Source organism: Apium graveolens, chromosome 6, assembly GCF_009905375.1.
Source record: "Apium graveolens cultivar Ventura chromosome 6, ASM990537v1, whole genome shotgun sequence".
NCBI lineage: Eukaryota > Viridiplantae > Streptophyta > Magnoliopsida > Apiales > Apiaceae > Apium > Apium graveolens.
This window is the reverse complement of record NC_133652.1, coordinates 25,893,597-25,916,809: the sequence shown is the minus strand read 5'-3', so window position 1 is coordinate 25,916,809 and position 23,213 is coordinate 25,893,597. Positions and strand designations below refer to the sequence as shown.

Below are 23,213 nucleotides of genomic sequence, written 5' to 3'. Positions count from 1 at the left end.
GGAGTTTGGGATCTTTGCTCATCATTAGAGGTCTGGCCATCATTCACAATCAGTGCATTTGAGCCGTCCTATACATATCCTTGACCATCCCTTAATGATTTCTTTTGAATCATTTCAAGTTCATAAGTTTTCAGAACCCCATAGAGCACTTCCAGTGTGATTCTACTCAAATCCCTTCCTTCTCTGATTGCAGAGATCTTTTGTTCCAAATGATCAGGGAGAGTAAGCAAGAACTTCAAATTCACTTCTTCAACATCATAAAATTTATCATGAAGCTGCAAGTCATTTATCAGCTTATTAAACCTTTCAAACACATCAGTAATACCCTCCTTTGGTTTAGCCATAAAACCCTCATACTGAGAAATCAATATCCTTCTTTGATTTGACCTAACCTCCTCAGTTCCTTCACAAAGTATCTCAATCTTTTCCCAGATCTGTTTAGCAGTGTCACAGTTGACAATGTTATTATACATTACATTGTCAAGTGACTCAATTAGTATCAGTTGCAAAGCACTGTCTATGGAAACTTTCTCTCTTTCAGGTTCAGTATACTCAGAGGGATCCTTGGGAGCATAATGATCTGGAATAACCATATCTCCATCTGTGGTTTCCTCAACTCTAACCATAGGAGTGAAGGGCCCATTCTTGAGGATACCAATGTAAAGGTGATTGGCCATTCTTATAAATAGCAACATTTTCTTTTTCCATAAAGTATAGTTGGCCTTATCAAAGGGAGGAATCTTGATACTACTGATTTTCTGTGTATTCATTTTTCCAAGATCTAATCTGTTTACTTTCAGATTTTGCTCTAATACCACTTGTTAGGTATGAATACAACACAGGGGGGGTGAAAGTGTTTTGGCTTAAATGTTTACCTTTTGATCGACTTTGGCTTTAGCGGTTGGTTGTTATCAATGATTTAGTAGAATAGATGTTAAACATAAATAACAATGCAAATATGTAAAACAAAGATCTTCAAAACTCACTTAATTTTATATTAAAAATCAAGCAGTGTTTTCTACAAAATCTCTAAGTTCTTGTTTTAGAACTTAGCTCCTTTCTTGAGAGAGAATACAAGATTTTCTATCTAGATTGTTACAACTGACTAGAGGACCAGTGTTAACTTTATAACTCAGTTAACTGCTGGTTTACACAGAGGATAATAAACATGCTATTAGCTTTTCTAAACTGTCACTTGTCATTTCTATTTATAGAAAAACAAATCTTCCATTTCTGTCTTAGCATATCTTTAGCATCCCGTGATTACTTTAATCTTCCCTGTCAGTTAATCTTTGCCATTGATCTTGAACATCTCTCAAGCCACTTTTTTGTAGACTTGTCAATCCAGCTTTGTGAATTGTTTGTTGATTTACAACCTTGGATATTGAACTGTTCTGCAATTCTATACTTAGAGAAATTTCTTCACTTCGAGATCTCCAATTAAGCTGTAGAGAACTCGACATTTCGATAGGCTTGTTGGCTTTGTCGATATCTCTGAAACTTCATTGTTGACTTGACTTATCGACAACTCTGAGTTCTCTAGTGAATTTTGGTTTATCGATAACTCAGAGTTCTCTAATGGACTTTGGCTTATCGATAACTCAGAGTTCTCTAATGAATGTATACTTGTCGATATCTCTGTGTTCTCGAATGGGTATCTTACTTATCGATATCTCCAATAGCATTTCCTGAGTTCTCGATAGACCATTCCTGAGTTCTCGATAGGTCTTTCTGAGTTCTCGATAGGTCTTTCTGAGTTCTCGAATGACTTCTCTATAACACTAATTCTTTGAATTGTAGAGGTCTTGACTTAGAATGTTTTTCACCAAACAGAATTATTCAACTCCAAACTTCTTCATAATTCTTCTGAGGCATGACCTTCTTGATCTTCTTCGAGATAGAATTCTTAGGCTTGACACTGTTTAGGGAAAAATGCTCCAGTCTGCTCCATTTACATTTTACAAACATTAAGTGTTACAAGTATGAATTACAGATTAAGGTTGCAATACAACTAATCTTAGGGTTGTCAGAATGAATTAGTCTTGTTATGATACATGCATGTCTTGCACAACAATCTCCCCCAATTTGTGAGAAGATTGCTTATCACAAATTCATGTCTGTTAACAAGACTAACCCCAAGTTAAAGAATGAAAATAAAACAATACAAAAGCTGATACAACACTTGTACATTGAACATTTGACAGTTTACAATAATTAAGTAAAGACTGAGCTTTCTGATCATTTCTCAGTTATATTCTTAATCTGTACAAGTATTTCCAATTATTCTAGGATGGGAATGTTAGTTAGAGCCTGTAACACCCCCCAAATCCGGGGTCGGGATTCGGGTTGTCACGAGTTCCATTTCCCTTATCAATACTTAATCTTAACAATCAACCAACTACTGAGTACTGTGACCCCACAATATACACACACACACACACCACAAGTTATAGTCTCAGAGATGAATACCAAAAATAACACAAGTCATTTTATTCCACAATTATAAATCGTTACACCTTAAAAGGGTTTCTGAATAAATTTACATTTCTTTGCCATTATTACAATTCATATAGATACATAAGTCTGGTACATCAGAAGTTGAAAGCCTAGCCTATTGGTAATTTCTACCTCAGCTACAGCGACATCAACGCTTCCAGAAAACTGCGGAACGTTTCCTAACCGCTTGCGAATTGGAAGCTTGGTCCTGTTCATCTTTTCTATCTGTTGTTGTGTGATGAAAGAAGAAAGCAAGGGTGAGCAACAAGCCCACCGAAATAATATGTATAATAATTAACAATATATGAGCATTCTCATAGTACTCATGAAAGTCTTGGTCAAGAAGAAATGAACCAAGCTGATATCTTAACGCGACCAAGTCGCAAAATATTCAGTATATATATATACATATATACTTTTCACAATCTTTGAAATCCTCTGATATGTATAATATACACAGAGTTCAAGTTTATAACTGTATAAAAATATCGTTGCAAGGTGATCTCATATATCTAACCTTGTCTCAACATTTTTCTGAAAATCTTTGACATGCACAAGATAATCATTTACTAGATATAAGTTTAAAAGATGAAGTTACAAGATACTCCAATATACTTATATCTTTTCCGAATACTACTTGAACTACCACCGTTCAAGGTATAATCCGTTTCAAAAGTCCATCACATAGATGAGACTACAAGATAAGATTTGAATAGATTCAATCCTTGAAATATCATTATAAATAATGAAGTTACGAGATACTTCATTAAGTCCCGATATATATATACACCTATATATATATACATTTCATACGCTCCTTCAAAACCTCTGTTATGAAAATTATAAATAGAGTTGTAATATCCAATGAATTTGGAAAGGAGAAAACCTTGGCATAAACCTGATATCTTGCTGATCAGGCAAAGATACCAATAAGTAACCTTTTCTACTAGTAGATGGACGAATTCCCCACTGGTCATCACCCTGGCCGTAATAGGACCTTATGCTGGACTGCCACTCAGCCACTTATGCATTTGATGGACTCCCACTGAGCCACTTACACTTTCATGGACGCCCACTGAGCCCATGTTTTTTTTTGCTAAGTACTGAGCCCATGTTGCTTATGCCGACTCAATAGATGGACTTACTTCCCGAACGTTGGGTAAGTAATCAATTCATTTATCAAAACAGCAACCTCGTTGCGAATATAAAATACACCACAGAGCCGGATCCCTCAGGTTTTGAGCGAGTATTTAAATCCCCTTTGAAAGGAAGATCTTAAATATAAAAATGAGTTTTGGGATCCGCTCTAACTTTTAAAATCATTTTGACGACTCGAAAACATTTTTAAGAATGTTTGGAGTAATGCTGATTTAATGATATAAATCAGTCCCGATATGTTAGAAAATATCTGAATATTATTGTTTAAATAATATTCCCAACAAGGATGATTTTTTTATATTAATAGTTGAAGTAGAAGTTTTAAAACTCATACTTGAAATGAATAATAATAATTAACCAAAGATATACTTATACGAAAGTATGATCTCTATTTGAATAATCGAAAATAAGTTTGATTATCGAAACATTATTCTTTAATAAAATAAAGAATATTATTTAGTAAATAAGCGGAGTCATAAGTCCTCGAATGAATATTCAAAATAATATTCATTAAATAGAATAAACAGAGTCATAAGTCCTCGAATGAATATTCAAGATAATATTCATTAAAATATTCAAGATAATATTCATTAATAAAAATAAAGTTATCGAATAAACCTTATACGATTAATAGTTTTAAAAACTATATCTATATATATATATATAAATATATATAATATACTCGGGAACATCGACTCCCGGTTTTAGAAAATGTTCACCTTTGGGTCCCCTATACTAAGGGTATACGCAACTATTGCTTATCTCTAGCATATGTATTATGCAACTTATAAGCATTTGAATCAACAATCAGATATCAAGATTACGAAACAGACATGCATATATACCATATCAGCATGCTCCAATATATCGCAAAATTTGCTAATAACAATCATGCACTTATCACAAGATAATGCATATACATATGTACATCATAACAACAGTATAACGGGTAGAAAACTTGTCTGAGTTCTCCCGGATAGACTTAAGCTTAGAGTGGGTCCGATAACCTATGAACAACAACATAAGTCGGAATTAAACCCCGGTCGCTTAAGAAACTAGACTTTAACCAATTGAACCCTAATGTTCACTTTTGCGCTTAATGATTCACTTCAGTCGCTCGAGTACCCTCGGCTCCACCATTTTTAATAATTTAACCATTAAGAATTTTAAGGCGATTCTTTCGCGAGTGCCCTACCAACTGCATAATACACTTTACATAATTGTTTCATATCCCAGTTAGTCATTTAAGGTCCTTAACCAATGTTTCAAAGTAAGGCGAGGGGTAATGGTTCGGTCGCGAAACGCCGTTACTTAAAACGGTCGTTTCTCCTAAACCGTACATCGGATTCAAGCGAACCACATATCAAAACGAAGCTCGTAACATGAACTATCTAATCATGGCAATGGTCAAAACCTAACAGTGAGTTCTCGGGTCCTGATATTAAGAACAAAAATATTCTAAAGTAAATCGGGCATTACGACGGCTATGTTTACGCGATTACCAAATTTTATCCTACTCCAAATCAACCACAAATCAACCACAATTCAACCATACAACCAAACTCCATCCATACAATACTAAAACAGCCCCAATACCTCAAGTTCTCCAATTTATATTATTCTCAAACATGGACTAAAACTATTCTTAAGTTCATTAACCAATAATCAAGATTTACAACTCCAAAAACATCACAAAACCAACCAATCTCTAAACATTCAATAACCATGCTTCTCATGAACTATACTAAGCTCTTAAACAATGCTAGGTTAAGAGATTATATCTTCCTTGTGAGTAGGAGTAACTAATGAGCTTGAAACAACCTTGGAAAATCCTTACTAAAGCTTTATCTAAACAAAAACTCAAGATCAAAATTTCAAGTTCTTGAAAAACACTATTCACTCTCTTCTTCCATGAATTTTAGGAAGAGATTGTGAAGGAATTTGAAGCTTAAACTTACAAGATATCTATATCTATATACAAGGAACCTTAGATAATTACCTCACTAATTAACCAAGCTTGGAACTTGGATTTTGACTTTCTTGTCTTTGAAAAAGTGAAGAAGCCGAGAGCTTCTTGCTTGGAAAGGTGGAGAAACTATGTTTTTGTGATTTGTGATTTGTTTTGTTGGTTGTTTTGCTTTTGTTTTGCTAAATTACCTTTTAACCATGGTAAATTTTATGTGGTTCACAATCAACCAACAACACACTTCTTTTTGTCATGCTTAGGTCATCATTCTTATGTCATGTTCCCATGATTGTCCTCTTCTTATTGGTTTGATGACATCATCATCACTAACCTCTTTGATTAACTCCTAATTACTTGCCTAATGACCACTGATCTGTTATACAGGATCTTATTACTTGGGTTTCCTTAACCTTTCTCAATACATTATATTCCTTTTTATGATCCTCTATTATAATCCTTTAATTTAAATCCTTTTTATCCTGTTACCTTATACTCAATTCTTTCGGTATCTGGTGGATTTTCGGGAAAAATCAAAGTGTTCGAATTTGGATTCTGACGATCTTTACATACACTTATATACCATATAGAGTACTAATAAGATCTCAGAATAACAATAGAAGAACATCTACAAGGTGTGGCATGAAAATTTTTCTTATTCAACATAATCAGCAAAATCACTATTCATAAGGGTTTCAAAAATTCCCAAAATTGGGGTTATTACAGAGCCTCTATTAGTTTCAGCAAATCTGGCTTAGGATAACTAGCTAACATCCCTATCCTGTATCTTGACAAAGAGCCAGCTTTTACATTCAGAAATTTTCCATCCTTTGATATTCTGCTCTTGCCTGCTGCTTTCAACTCTTCTGATCTTCTGATATACTCATCCATGTCATGCTCATACTTTCTCCTCTTTTCAGCTAGCAAATCTCTATGCTTATTTCTCATCTCCTCTCTGTTAACCACAAACACTGCCAATACTGTTATCCATGTCTTAGTGGCTGAATCTTTACCATTCATCAAGCTTATCACCCTTTTCAGTTCAACAATTGAGAGATAATCCATTAGTCTATTTCCAACCTTTTCAAAGGACCCATCACTGTAGTAGATTCTAACTTCTTTGATGTTAACAACCCAAACTCTGACAATTCTTGCAGCTAGCTGTTGGAAGTAATCTTCATCTGAATCTACAACATTTAGAGGTTGGAAATCATTTTGATCATATCTGTTCCAGATGGCCTTTTCACCAAATCCATGATCATTGAGAAATTCAGCTGTCAGTTGTCTTCTTTGTCTTCTAAATCTTCTCTTGACCTTGGCTTCTTTTGGACCTATTCCAACTGTTTTGAAGTGTGTTTTACGGGGTGGCTTGAATGAAGGTACAGTTTTGAGTCTTTTCAGAGAAGTATGGCTGTGAGTGATTTGAGTTTTGAGGAGAGAGTTTGCAGTAAACTTGTAGAAATATTTAGGCTTAGAGGTTTGAGGTTGAGCAGTTTTTGATGAGGTTGAATGTGAAGGTTTAGCAATTGGTATTTGGATATTTATGGTTTGGAGGGGTTGTGAGGTATCATTCTTTTGTCTCTATCTCCTTCCACCCCTCCTTTGAGTCTCAGATCCACTTTTCTTCTCCTTCTCTTTCTCACTATCACCTTTTCCACCAATTTCCTTGCTAGATTGACTTGAGTTTGAGCCAGAAGGGTTTTGACCATCTTTCTTCTGCTCATCATCACCCAAGTCATTTGTGTTGATTTGAGTTTTAGGCAAATTGGCTTCAGGGTTATCAATGTATCTCCTCAGAATCTTGATCATAGCTTCATCTTCACTAGTCTTCAATTTCTTACTTTTCAGCTTAGACTCAAGCACCATTATCAATCTTCTGTTGGCCATGACACAGTTTTTGGGTACTTGGAAATGTTTCAGTTGCTTGATTGTAGAGCAGATATAGTGCACCCCTTTGCTTGAATGTAGATAAGCTTCTGGGAATGCAGCTTCTTGAGCCTTCTTCAACTCTGCTAGTATCATTTTCTCTTCATTGTTGATTATCCTGACCTTGTTAATCAAAATATCCACCTCAGATGCTCTTCTGGAAATTAGATAATTGAAGTTGACTTGCATACATCTTTCTACACCAGAATCATTAAGATTGATCACTATCCTTTTCTCCAAAAACTGGTCCTTGACTGGGATCTGCAGCACCCTGATGAAATTAATTGTCTTTTCCAAGGTCTTTCTGTAAGTGAAGAAGTTGTTGAGAGAGTCCTTAGTCCAGTGAGCAAATTGTCAAACTCTTGTGTCATTCATGGACCTTGGGCAGCCATAAGGAGCCTCTCTTGTTCTAGACCTTGTACTTGAATTTTGAGTTTTGATTGTGCTAGCCTTACATCTATCTCCCCCTTAGTCTTGGTGACAGGCATGAGTAGGGGAGTAGGAATCTCAAGTCTTACAGCTTCAGGCAATGCTGGCAGTGGGATGTTGAGTTTTCCCATAATGGCTCCCAAATCAACTGTATTCTGCATTTGTAAATGCTTATGGGACTCCACTAGGGCCTGAATATCATGTTGTTGACTCTCAACTACTGTGGTTAGAGCTCTGACTTGTGAAGATAAATCTGAGTTGGAAGCTTGAAGTGAAGAAATTTGATCTTGAAGTTCTTGTATGTGAGGAGTAGAGGTTTTGGCTGAGAAGGACCCAAAGTGTTCATCAACAGCTTTTCTGACACCCTCCATGAGAAGAAATGAAGGCTCATACCTTGCAGTATATATTTGATTTAGTTTGACCCTGATATCATTTGAATTTGTGATATGAGCTTGAACTTGATCAAACAGGGCCTTGAAAGAACTCTTCATATTTGACACTTCCTTTTCAATGGAGGCCAGATCCATCCTTGACATTTGCTCATTGAAAGATTGGAATTGATACTTGATGTCCTTTTGAGAAGGCACAATGTCATCCATCTTTTCCTTGATCAGCTTCCTGAATTTATCTTCATGTCCAGTCAATTTTACTTCAAGGGCCTTTCCAAAGAGATGGAAAGCCTTGAGTTGAGATTTGTGCACATCTATGATGGCATCATAGACTTCTGGAGGAGTGAGAGATTTAGCATTTCTTCCCATGATAGTTATGTACTCCCTCCTGAATCTAGCCAAAACTTCATCCATTTATGCCACATGGTCATCAGACAACCAGGCATCTACATTTCCATCTTCTTCAGCCTCATCTACTATCTTCTCCTTCTGTTGTTCAACCTCTTCATTGAAGCATAACAGTATAGCTTGATAGTCCTGGTTCCCCATGTCTGAAGTGAGCAATTGCCGAGAGAGATTAGCCAAGCCTGATATTTGATCTACCAACATGTCATCAACTGTAGAAGGCTGAGCTTCCATATCTTGTAGCCATTGAGCCATGACATGTGGTTGGCTGGATTGAGATGTGGATGGCTGCTGAGAAATATCCAGATTACCACCTGTGACTAAAGTCACAGTTTGACTCACAGATAAATCTGTGGTTTTGACAGTTTGTTGTTCACCACATGTAGTGGGAACCTCCATTAGAATTGGAGAGAATTTGACTGGGTTACTGTCATGTACACCAGCCTCAAACCTTTGTACACCTTGCAGAGCACTTTCACATAAATGTGATGAACTTGCCTCTCCCATAACAGGGTCATTGGCAATTGTACTCCTAGCTTCAACTGTCAAGGCAATTTCAGCTAGGGTTTTGAGGGGAGTTGTTCCTTCTAGAGGAACCTCCAATTGAATTGGAGAGGATTTAGATAGCTCTCCCTCAAGAGTACTACCCTCAAACCTATTCATCTGTGAAGATGATTGTGCACATGAAGGTGCAAGAGTGACCATGGAGTCTTCATTAAAAATTGATGAAACCCCCATCTTTGTGATTGTGTCATCAAGGTCTGCCCCAGCTAGTAGCCTCTCACCATCTAGATGTTGGTTCTGGGTGGTGAGCACAGTTTCATGAACCATGTCACTTGAGTGTTGGTGCATTTGAGAATCAGATTCAAGTGCTCTATATGATGAAGAAATTTGAGAGATTAGAGAAGTTTGCTCAGTTGTGAGTGTTGGCAGCTCCCCCTGAATGGATGGGGGAGCTTCAATTGATGTGCCCTCACTGTGTGTGCCATCCTTATTTCTTCTACCATACACTCTAGGTGCAGGTTGTGCTGACTCAGTACAGGATGTATTGGGGTGAATGCTCTTTTCAATAGATACACCCTGTTGAGAGGATGCATCTAGTACCTGTTTACTCCTCATTTATTCAACTGTGCCCTTTTGGGAGGACACAGAGGTGTTTTGAGTGGTCAACTCAGGTAACTTACTCTTCTTTGGTTTCTTGACCAAGGGTGACTCTAGTTCAGTTTGAATTATTTCACTCTCATTTACAACAGCAAGGGTTGGTTCCTTTCTCTTCTTTTTACTCACTTCAGTCTTTTGAGAGACTAAAGTGGTTGGTTTGCTAACATCTAGTGGTTTAGAAGAAGGCGCTGTAGCTTTGGAAGGTCCCTGTTGGTGTGCCTGTGTTTGTGCTTCCACAGGCTCAGGAACCATAGCTGAACTAGCAAATTTAGGAGCCCTCATGTCTGGCATAAGGTAAGGATAAGTCCTGAATCTCTCCAACATAAATGGAGTGATTCTAAGACTTACACTCACCTTATTCTTTGAAGTAAGTGAGCCAAATATTATTTTGGACACTTGTTTACAATTGCCAATTCTACTACTATCAATACCAGCTAACAAATGTATGTCATTTACTTTATGAGCTAAAGTAGACATAATAAACCTTGGAAAAAAGATTTCTTTACCTCTATTCTTCAAAGGCATAGTAAGCCTGGTAGCCAGCTCCTCCAGAATTAGAGCCCCAACATTCAGATGCCTGTTGTGAGCTATTGAGAACACCGACATCTACACCACACTTGAGATGTTGTCAAAGCCAGTTTTTCTGCAAGTGAAAGCCCTCACTACAGAATCAAACACAAATGACCATTCCTTCCTAAGGTTTATCCTGTTCAGGCTTGCCAAGTTGATTGAGCCACTGTAGTTGATGAATTCCATGAATTCACTCAGCTCATCTGCAATTGGCATCTCTCCATAAGTCTCAGATGGCAATCCCAGGGCTGTATTCACATCAGCAACTGAAAACTCAATTTTCTGGCCTCCAATTGTGCATGTGACCACCATAGAAGTGACATTCTCTAGAACAACTGTCCTAGTTATAGCTGATATCCAAAATTCATGAAGAACATCCAAATACAGCACAGGACTTGCAGTTAAAGCACCTGCAATATAGGATTCAGAAAGAAACTTCACAAACCCCTTGAAACTATCAAGGGCTTGGTTAGCATCAAGAAAAGCAATAAAGTTAGTTCCCTTCTCTAGAATGGTAGCTCTAAAAATGTTTTGTGCCATTTAGTGTTTAGAAGTAGTGGGTAAGAAAAAGTTTTGAGAAAGGAGCAAAAACGAGAGAGAAATCGCCTTTTGTCTGAAAGCTAGGTCACTTGAGATCTCGAGAAAGTGTAAGTACAGTGTATGTATCGAGAAGTCTGGGTATTTATAGAAAAAGTAAAATACTTATCGAGAAGTCAAATAAACGCTTCATATTAAACTTATCGAGAAGTCAAATAAACGCTTCATATTAAACTTATCGAGAAGTCAAAAATGACTTATCGAGAACTCTGATAAATGCCCAGTTTGTTCAAAAATTGACTAAAATAATTCTAATTTATTTAAATTGAATCAAATTAAAATCAGAATAAATTTTCCAAAAGTATTTGTCTAAAATAATTCATTGAATTAAATTATTTTAGTTCTGAGTTATTGATAAGTCTCAAAATATCCTTGTCGAGAACTCTGTGAATTAACACTATTAGAGAACTCTGCATGGTCTTATCGATAAGTCATAATAAAGCTTATCGAGAAGTCATTCGAGAAGTTTGTAAATAGACTTATCGAGGACTCACTCGAGAACTCTAAAATGACTTGTCGATAAGTCTTTTTGACTTATTGAGAACTCAGTTCTCTATACCTTTGAGTACTGTTATCTGCCTTGTGTTAATTTTACACATTTAAGATGTAAATTAACAACTAAGTTGTTTACTTAGAATTTGAAATATTCTAAGTTAATTTTTGAGTTTTTTAAGAAAAATAAATATACAGAGATTCTGAAATATTTATAATTCATATTTCAGTTAATTTCCAATCAAATCAAACTAGGTTGATTTATTAGAAATTAATTTGCTGCAACACATTAGCTGAGTTCTTGCCTTAGGATGAAGAATTGAGCATTCCAATTTCACTCACAAGTCTAGTGAAGGTTGCTTCATCTAAAGGTTTAGTAAAAATGTCAGCTAATTGTTTCTCTGTTGGAACACAAATGAGCTCAATGGTACCATTTGCGGCATGTTCCCTGATAAAATGGTACCTAACATCAATGTGCTTTGTTCTAGAATGATTAACTAGATTAGCTACTATAGATATGGCACTAGTATTGTCACACATAATAGGAATTTTGTGTAACACTAGACCATAGTCCATTAGCTGATTTCTAATCCAAAGCACCTGAGCACAACAACTTCCAGCAGCTATATATTCAGCTTCAGCTGTGGAAGTTGACATAAATTGTTGTTTCTTACTATACCAGGATACAAGTCTTTGACCAAGAAATTGACAGCTTCCACTAGTACTTTTCCTATCAACCCTGCATCCAGCAAAATCTGTATTTGTGTATCCAACAGCTTCAAAACCAGTTCCCTTAGGATACCATAATCCCAAGTTTGGAGTTCCCTTTAAGTATCTGAAAATCCTTTTTACAGCCATCAAATGTGATTCCTTTGGATTGGCTTGAAATCTGGCACATAGACAAGTAGCAAACATGATGTCTGGTCTACTAGCAGTCAAATAAAGCAATGATCTAATCATCCCTCTGTAGCTTGAAATATCCACACTCTTGCTTTTCTTGTCTTCATCCAACTTGGTTGTAGTAGACATTGGTGTAGATGCAGGTGAGCTATCCACCATACCAAATTTCTTCAATAAGTCATTCACATATTTGGTTTGGCTGATGAAAATACCATCACTTCTTTGACTAACTTGAAGGCCAAGGAAGTAACTCAATTCTCCCATCATGCTCATTTCATACTCACTCTGCATTAGCCTAGAGAATCTTTGACAAAGCTTTTCATTTGTACATCCAAAGATGATATCATCCACATAGATTTGAACTAGGATCATATCTTCACCATGATTCTTGTAGAAGAGAGTCTTATCAATAGTACCTCTGGTAAAACCATGTTTGAGTAGGAATTCTGACAGTGTGTCATACCAGGCTCTAGGTGCCTGTTTCAATCCATATAGAGCCTTGAGTAATTTTTAAACAAAGTTAGGAAATTCTGGATCTTCAAAGCCAGGTGGCTGTTGCACATAAACTTCTTCTTCTAGTTCACCATTAAGAAAATCACTCTTGACATCCATTTGATACACCTTGAAATTTGAGTGTGCAGCAAATGCCAGAAAAATTCTTATTGCTTCTAGTCTTGCAACAGGAGCAAAAGTCTCATCATAGTCAATTCCCTCTTCTTGTGAGTAGCCTTTAGCAACCAGCCTTGCTTTGTTTCTAGTAAAAATTCCATTTTCATCCATTTTCATCCATTTTGTTCCTGTACGCCCACGTAGTTCCAATTATGCTTCTGTTCTTTGGTGCAGGGATTAATTTCCAAACTTTGTTTCTCTCAAACTGATTCAGCTCCTCCTGCATAGCACATATCCAATCAGGATCCAATAGGGCTTCTTCAGTTTTCTTGAGCTCTACTTGAGATAGAAAATATGCATGTAGGCATTCATTAGCAGTTGCACTTCTAGTTCTCACACCAGCTGAGGGATCACCAATAATAGCTTCTACTGTATGACTCCTATCCCACTTTCTAGTGTGTGTCTGTTGACTAGTGCCTTCATCATTTTCTTCAGTATTACCATGACTGTCATTTTCATTCTCTTCTTCTCCCCCTGAGTTTGTGCCATCAAATTCTGGTGTCTGAAGAGAGCTTTCATTCCCATGATTTTGTTCAGAGGTCTCTTCATTTGTCACTTGTTGTGCCACAACTTCATCTTCCTCATCAGAATCACTATCAATGGTTAGATTCTCAAATGCAAGGGCTCCGACATCATTTACATAAAGGCATTCCAAGCCTGGACACTTGTCATCATCAAAAGTCACATCTGTGCTTTCCATAATTTTCTTTTGATCAATCACATAAACTTTGTAGGCTGTTCTTTCTAATGAATATCCCAGAAAAGTTTCTTCAAAAACTTTAGAGTGAAATTTTCCCACATATTCAGAGTTGTCTTTTAGAATATAACACTTGCTTCCAAACACATGTAGATGCTTCACTGTAGGATTCCTGTTAGACATGATTGAGTAAGGTGATTTGCCATGAGCTTTGTTGATGAGATATCTGTTTTGAGTGTAGCATGCAGTACTAACAGCCTCTTCCAAAAAACTAGTTGGCAACTGAGCATGTTGTAGCAAGGTTCTAGCAGCTTCAACCAATGTTCTATTTTTCCTCTCAACTACTCCATTCTGTTGAGGTGTTCTAGCTGCTGAAAATTCTTGAACAATGCCTTTGCTTTTGCAGAATTCACTTAATGTTGAGTTTCTGAATTCTGTTCCATTATCACTCCTCAATCGTTTCACACTAACTTGTCCTTCAGCTTGCTTCTCAATTTTCTTGATGTGCTCAATTATAATGTTTGGAGTTTCATCTTTAGAGTACATGAACTCAACCTAAGTGTATCTTGAAAAATCATCAACCATGACAAGGGCATATTTGTTCCTTAAAATGGACAAGACATTTACTGGCCCAAACAAGTCCATGTAAATAAGTTGTAGAGGTGCACTTATAGAATTCACAGATTTTGACTTGTGACTTGATCTTTTTATTTTTCCTTTCTGACAAGCTTCACAAACTTCCAGTTGAGCAAATTCCAGATTGGGCATGTCTCTCACTAGCTCCTTCTTGACTAAGGTGTTGATTGCTTTGAAATTCAAGTGAGATAGCTTCTTATGCCATAATTTGCTTTGCCCTTCTGATGCCTTGGTGTAGAAACAACACACTCCATCCTTATTTGTTGAGTCTAAGTCTGCAACAAACAAGCTTCCCTTTCTTACTCCTTTAAGAGCAATTTCACCAGTCTTTTTGCTAATAAAAGTACAATCTTCTTTGTTGAAAATAACTTGAAAACCTCTGTCTGCAAATTGACTAACACTTAGAAGATTTACTTCTAATCCAACAACTAGTGCTACATCTTCAATGACAACATTTCCAGAAACAATCTTTCCATATCCCATTGTGAATCTTTTGATGTTGTCTCCAAAGGTCACCAAGGGGCCAGCCATCTCCTCAAATTGTGATAGCAGGGCCTTATCACCTGTCATATTCTTGGAACATCCACTATCAATGATCCATATGACCTTTTTTCCTTTTCCCTGCACACAATGATGATTAAGTGTGTTTAGCTACCCAAGCTGTGTTGGGCATTTTCTTCTTGTTAACTGATTTTGCAGAAGTAGAATGAGAATTTTGAGATAAAATGGAATTCATAGACTGTTGAGCATTTTTCCTTTCAGATATAGAACCAATTTTTGATTCTATGAGATCAATTCTCAATATGTGGCAACTCTTCATCACTTTCATGTTGCAGGGAATGCAGTCAAACTTATCACATAATGAATATGGATCATTAGCCTTAGCTTCATTGTACTTGCAGACTCCTTCAGGTGGATTGCTAACAATCTTTTTACAAATATGAGTCAGGTGATTCATTGATCCACAATTCTCACACCTCTTTCTAGGAGCATCTGTAACATAAGCAAAATTATTGTTTTTGTTTATCCCAATCTTTCCATTTCTATTCTTCTTTTTCTTTTTGACATGTTCAGCTTTAATCTCCTTCACAGGCTCCTTAGTTTCTTGATTGGCTTTTGGTGTTTCAACATAGATGGAAGACTGAGTTGTCTCATCATTTTTCTTTTCTTTATCCTCATCAGCTATCTCCTTTTTGATGATCAACTCTTCTTCACTGAAGTTCACCTCACATGCCTTGAACAAAGGTGATTCAACTTTCTTCAAAATAATGGGGAACATCCTCAGTTTCAGTTGATTTTCCTTTGTCACTGACAGACTTTTTTTTGTTGTTCAAACCCTCATAATCAAGACCAATGACAATGTTTGTACATGGCTTGTTCTTTTCATGATATTGGCCAATCAACTCAGAAGCATTTTTGAAGGATTTCAGTTTCACTTCATTCTTCTCCAGCCTTTCTCTCAATACTGCTTCAATTTCAGTTGCACACTTTAATTTGTTCTTTAAGTATGCATTTTCTTGCTTAGCAGTATCAAGCTCAACCAGCAATAATTCAGTTTCTTGTTTTTCACTCTCAAGTTTTTCATTGATCTTTTTCAATCTGCTAACTTCCTCATTTACAGCAACCATGCTTGTATGAATGTGGAACATTTCTGTGCTCATCTTTTCAACAGTTTCCTTATATTGACTCGCATTTAAATCAATTGTGGTAAGAGTTGATACCTATGATTTAGATGATGAAGAGTCTCCTTGTTCCAAGGCCATGAGTGCATAGTTTCCAACTTTTTCATCCTCATCATTATCTGAATCATCCCAGCTCTTGCCCTCAGCAATATAAGCTTTCCCTTGTTGCTTCTTTAGAAGAGCATCATACTTTGCTTCCAATTCAAGATAGGCTTTGTCTTTCTTTTCCTTCTTGGGTTTCCTACATTCTGTAGCAAAATGGCCCAACTCATCACAGTTAAAGCACCTTATGTTTGATCTATCAACAGATCCAGTTTTGTAGCCAGTTTTGCTATCAGGAGTGTACTTCCCTTTTCCTTTCCAGCTGTTGTCTTTGTTGAAGGACTGTCCTTTGCTCTTGAAAAATCTTGGTTTCTTCACTCTAATGTTAGAGAATTTTCTAGCCAAGTAAGCCATTGATTTGTCTAGCTCATCAAGTTCATCAAGAGTGTAGAACTCATCTTCTTCATCCAATTCCAGTATGACTCGCTCTTTAGTATCATTGACTCTTTTCTCACTTGTAGAAATTTCTGGAGTTTGGGATCTTTGCTCATCATTAGAGGTCTGGCCATCATTCACAATCAGTGCATTTGAGCGGTCGAGTACATATCCTTGACCATCCCTTAATGATTTCTTTTGAATCATTTCAAGTTCATAAGTTTTCAGAACCCCATAGAGCACTTCTAGTGTGATTCTACTCAAATCCCTTCCTTCTCTGATTGCAGAGATCTTTTGTTCCAAATGATCAGGGAGAGTAAGCAAGAAATTCAAATTCACTTCGTCAACATCATAAAATTTATCATGAAGTTGCAAGTCATTTATCAGCTTATTAAACCTTTCAAACACATCAGTAATACCCTCCTTTGGTTTAGCCATAAAACCCTCATACTGAGAAATCAATATCCTTCTTTGATTTGACCTAACCTCCTCAGTTCCTTCACAAAGTATCTCAATCTTTTCCCAGATCTGTTTAGTAGTGTCACAGTTGACAATGTTATTATATATTACATTGTCAAGTGACTCAATTAGTATCAGTTGCAAAGCACTGTCTAGGGAAACTTTCACTCTTTCAGGTTCAGTATACTCAGAGAGATCCTTGGGAGCATAATGAGCTGGAATAACCATATCTCCATATGTGGTTTCCTCAACTCTAACCACAAGAGTGAAGGGCCCATTCTTGAGGATACCGATGTAAAGGTGATTGGCCATTCTTATAAATAGCAACATTTTCTTTTTCCATAAAGTATAGTTGGCCTTGTCAAAGGGAGGAATCTTGATACTACTGATTTTCTGTGTATTCATTTTTCCAAGATCTAATCTGTTTACTTTCAGATTTTGCTCTGATACCACTTGTTAGGTATGAATACAACACAGAGGGGGGTGAATATGTTTTGGCTTAAATGTTTACCTTTTGATCGACTTTGGCTTTAGCAGTTGGTTGTTATCAATGATTTAGTAGAATAGATGTTAAACATAAATAACAATGCAAATATGTAAAACAAAGATCTTCAAAACTCACTTAATTTTATATTAAAAATCAAGCAGTGTTTTGCTACAAAATCTCTAAGTTCTTGTTTTAGAACTTAGCTCTTTTCTTGAGAGAGAATACAAGATTTTCTATCTAGATTGTTATAACTAACTAGAGGACCAGTGTTACTTTATAACTCAGTTAACTGTTGGTTTACACAGAGGATAATAAACATGCTATTAGCTTTTCTAAACTGTCACTTGTCATTTTAATTTATAGAAAAACAAATCTTCCATTTCTGGCTTAGCATATCTTTAGCATCCCGTGATTACTTTAATCTCCTTTGTCAGTTAATCTTTGCCATTGATCTTGCACATCTCTCAAGCTGCTTTTTGTAGACTTGTCAATCCAGCTTTGTGAATTGTTTGTTGATTTGCCACCTCGGATATTGAACTGTTCTGCAATTCTGTACTTAGAGAAATTTCTTCACTTCGAGATCTCCAATTAAGCTGTAGAGAACTCGACATTTCGATAGGCTTGTTGGATTGTCGATATCTCTGAAACTTCATTGTTGACTTGACTTATCGACAACTCTGAGTTCTCTAGTGAATTTTGGTTTATCGATAACTCAAAGTTCTCTAATGGACTTTGGCTTATCGATAACTCAGAGTTCTCTAATGAATGTATACTTGTCGATATCTCTGAGTTCTCGAATGGGTATCTGACTTATCGATATCTCCAATAGCATTTCCTGAGTTCTCGATAGACCATTCCTGAGTTCTCGATAGGTCTTTCTGAGTTCTCGATAGGTCTTTCTGAGTTCTCGAATGACTTCTCTATAACACTAATTATGTGACTTGTAGAGATCTTGACTTAGAATATTTTTCACCAAACAGAATTATTCAACTCCAAGCTTCTTCATAATTCTTCTAAGGCATGACCTTCTTGATCTTCTTCCAGATAGAATTCTTAGGCTTGACACTGTTTAGGGAAAAATGCTCCAGTCTGCTCCATTTACATTTTACAAACATTAAGTGTTACAAGTATGAATTACAGATTAAGGTTGCAGTACAACTAATCTTAGGGTTGTCAGAATGACTTAGTCTTGTTATGATACAGGCATGTCTTGCACAACAGCCCCCTCCTTCTAGCGCCAATTTTTGACGGAGGAATCTGGTAACAACAAAGATTGAGGTTTCTCGCCGGAATTAAGATCTATGACGGTGGTTCTTCGCCGGAAAATTAAGCGGTGTATGGTGGTTTGTGGTTTTTTTAGGCTGAGATTGATCAGAGTAAATGGTGGCTCTCTTATCAGCTCTCAACTTCTTACCCTCTTAATGTGCCTACATACCTTTTATATTGGGATCAAGCCTGACGTAGTTCTTATGGAACAAGAAATCTAATGGGCTTAGACTTCTTATTCCCTAGGCCCGGTAGAAGCCCATCCAAAGTCCGTCTTCCGCTAGCTTTGGGAATGTCCAACTATGAGGCCCAACCGCAAAGGCCCAAGGCTCGTCCGTAATCGCAGGACTTCACAGATAGTGCATCTCCCTGCGCAAGGATAACATTCCGCTACAACTATTTACCTAAATTTACGGGCGCAGGTATAGCCACAGTTCACCCCAAGTGCCGGACGCATCCCTGTCCCCCGAATGAGGATAACCCACCAGATAACAGGACAGGTGATCCCAAGCTCTTGGGTGCAAAGTGCATGATGACTCCAAAGTTCTCCAACGAGGACACCCGTTGAATACAAGAACAGAGTTCCCAAAGCACACACTAATGTTAACCCCACATCCCCAACGAGGACACCCGTTGAATACAGGAGGAGGCCTTCAATCATCAGGCATACCCCCGGAGGCCTTCAAGCTTTTCACGGACATCCCTCTCCTTGATCGTCTCAAGGAGGGAATTCTTCAAAGAGTACCTGCAACAAATACGTTAGTAAAAAATAATCTCCATTGCTCCTCTCCATGCAAGCTTTGCCCTGAAGTCACCATTAAAAGTGTATTGACCAAACACAGGACGCGTCCTAAGACTCTGGGCGCGTCCTCACTTTTATAAAACCAACATTGTTTCTTCATCAACTGTTTCTTACAGCATGCCACAACAACAAGACGCGTCCTAATAGAGACAGGCGCGTCCTTTAACTTTCATTGCCAAAAGACCACATTTGCCAAGTACTTTCACCACTGTTGACGCGTCCAAAACGCTTGGACGCGTCCTTTCCCAATCATGCACTCCCAAGCTTCGCCATCACTAGATCATAAAACATCTCCTCAAATGTAGGCGCGTCCTCGGTGCCTGGACGCGTCCTAACCTTCTACAACGCAATACCGGGTTTGACCGAACGTAATCCGCATTTGACCCGAGTCAATTCAATGCCAAATTTTGGGTATAACAAGTACCAAATATATTAAACTAATGTGCCTAGAGCACCAAATATCCTACACCAATCCCGCGAAGGGCCAATGTACCTAGAGCACCAGATAAAATAAAATAAAAGGTGGAAAAATATACAGATGTGCCTAGGGTTACCCCATCATCAACACGAGAAAACGAAAAAAAGATTATAGGGAAAGAAAGAAAGAAAACAATATTATCAATGAGCCAATATCATCAAAGCGAGACCTGGAATGTGTATGAGAGTCCCAAACAAAACCAGCAGAAAAATTGTACGAGAATTCTAACCAAAACCAACAGAAAAGTTGTTTGAGAGTCCCAACCAAAACCAGCTGAAAAAAACTTTAACCAAAATCAATTTTGTATACTGATGAGAAATCCAACCAAATCGAAGAAAAAAAATAATAGTCATGATTTAAACTCAAAATCATCCAAGAAAAAAATAACTAATTTGAATAAGAAGATTACAAGAAAAAATAATAAACATAACACATGTTTTAAATCCAATACGTGTAACCCAACCCGATATAAGTCATCATCACCCAATTTCAATCGAACCATAACTCTTGTATCGTGATAAAGTATGGAGTGAAGAGAGAAAGAAGATGGAAAATTAAGATTTTATTATTAGTATTATATGACTTGTTCTCAGTTAGAATATAAGAGAAATTTATATAGCAAATAACCAAATATAATAACGTAAAATATCCTAATAAAAAAATTACTAATAATAATCAAACTATTTAATAACACAAGGTAATAATATTAACATGTACGTATAAAATTTATCAACACATAATCTGAGATAACAAATCTTAACAATTGAGCTAATGTCACTCTTTATTACGGTTGGTAAGCGCGATAGAATATGTATTAATAATTTCAGACTCAAAAAATATTAATTGATGAAACTAATTATTTAGTGAGTGAAGAATTTGATTCATTTATAAGAAATTGAACATCAAATAGATTAACAGCGTCCCCCGCCAAAATGATCATCTGCAATTGTGCTGGAAACTGTTTTGACATGAGTGTTTGGTTATGTGAACGCGAAGAAAAGATACTCTACTTCTCGCCCAAGTTGTTCTTCGGAGACAAACTGATCAATAATTGTGATATATCATCTTCATTAATCCATGTGAATCACACTTATATATGTTGCTAAAACTAATCAATCAAAGTCACGGAGTAACCTAGTGAACTAGCTCTAACCATATTTTATCAATTTAATGTAGATGTATTTCTTAATTATATGATTGTTCTGCCTTTCTCAAACGCTTAACTATTTATATGCTTTTTATAATATCCAATCACACCAAAATGTAATGTACTTTGCAGGTAGGTGGGCGTTAATCCGAAAGCCTACACTAATACGATTTTTTTAAGTCAAAGGGAGCAGAACATATTTTACCCTAAATATATTATTTGATAGTTTATTTTACCCATTTATTATGTCAAAAACGGAGTGCTTATTATAGGGGCGACAGCTTTGGATTTTTTGTCTGTCTTCGTATGTGGAGTACGTGAATTAGTCGACAGAGTTCTGCGTAACTAAATTTTAATAAAAATGATTATGTAAGTTTAAATTATCGATAAATTTGAATCAATCTGCAGCTAATTTTTTTTTACTATAAGTACATGAACTGTGCTGCATGAAAAATTCACCAAACCTCATCTCTTATTATATATCTCTAAGCTTATATATGCTGCGGAAGTACACATGGCATCATCAATATTAGTTCCTAGCACAAAGCTATTAATGATGCTTGCATTGCTTCTAGGCATCCTCATATGCTCAGAATCGACAATTGATCATGGGTTTCTTCAAGAAACCAACATGACTCTCTACATTCATGATTACTTTTCTGGTCCAAATGCTACAACAATTGCCATAAGTTCACCATCTGATGACAGTTGGATTGCGGATAATTTTGGCATCATGTATTATACTGACAATCCAGTAACTGAGGGGCGTGAGCCGGACTCTGATCGTATCGGACGGGCTCAAGGCACTTTTGTGAGTTCAGCCATGGATGGATCAAACAGCCAGGTAGTAATGTCGGTGGTGTTTGATACAGAACAATATCAGGGGAGTACTCTAGAGATACAAGGTGCTGGTAATCCAGTGCAGAGGGTTAAAGAGGTGTCCGTGGTGTCAGGTACAGGTCAATTTCGATATGCTAGAGGTTTTGCCACGTTTGAGACTGTTTATTATGACAGGGCAGCTAATTATTCTGTTGCTGAGTGGAATATTACTATGGAGCATTACTAATAACTACCATTATCAGACGACAGCTGTGCTTTTATTGCTAATAAATCATGAAAGTACATGCATGCGGGAGTACCATTAGTTAGATAATACAACTAATTAAACCCCCCCCTGCAGGGTTTGGTCACTGCGTTGGTGTTAAGTATCTACTTGTTATCAGATAAGTAGTGTTAAAGTCTGCTGCTGATCCTTGGAGCCGTACATAATAAATTATCATGCATGATTAGATGATACATGTTTGTTTTGGAACTGTAGTTAATTTGTATGATGTTTTAATCAATGAATTAAGAGTTTGATTTCCTTTAATTTCTGGTTGAAAATTTTGTATTATGTAATATTCGTATTAAATTAACATGGAAATGAAATGAAAGGTGCTGTTTGAATGAGAATAAGTTTAGAGATGGAAGCTATGAAGTAACCTTCTCCAAGTAAGTTTCTTCTATCAACAAATGAAGAAAGAGGTTTAAAACCTAGCTAATTAGACAGATTAGTTATATATTGAATGGTTTTATTTGTCATAATATCTCCTCAAAAGTTAAACCCATGTCAAAAACTTCCATATGTTCGGGTGAACTTAAAAACACATGTAAGACTTAAACATTGTGGTAATTAATATTTTTTATAGGACAAAATTATTGATGGGGTACAGCTTTGTAGATTTTGAGTTATTTTCATTGGATCCTGCATGCATATGCTTGTGTTTGTTACTCGTGAACCGGCACTGCACGCGAACCGGCCCGTGTAACTCGTGAACGAATCAGAAACTGGTTTATTCGTTATTCGGCCCGGCACTTGGCGAATAACTGGCACATTCACCGAGGCGCCAAAAGTTAGTTCACCTTATCTTGTTCTAGCTCGGCATTT

General features: G+C 36.7%; 1 protein-coding gene across 1 annotated transcript; it reads left to right on the top strand.

Annotated features, from left to right (window-relative positions):
- The first annotated feature begins 21,800 nt into the window (after window positions 1–21,800).
- On the top strand, window positions 21,801–22,352 carry LOC141664811 (dirigent protein 1-like). Its single transcript, XM_074470764.1, has one exon. The coding sequence runs from the start codon at window positions 21,801–21,803 to the stop codon at window positions 22,350–22,352; it is 552 nt and encodes a 183-aa protein (XP_074326865.1).
- Window positions 22,353–23,213: the final 861 nt, after the last annotated feature.

Coding starts and splice junctions, on each gene's coding strand:
- LOC141664811 (XM_074470764.1), top strand. CDS start 21,801: ATGGCATCATCAATATTAGTTCCTAGCACAAAGCTATTAATGATGCTT.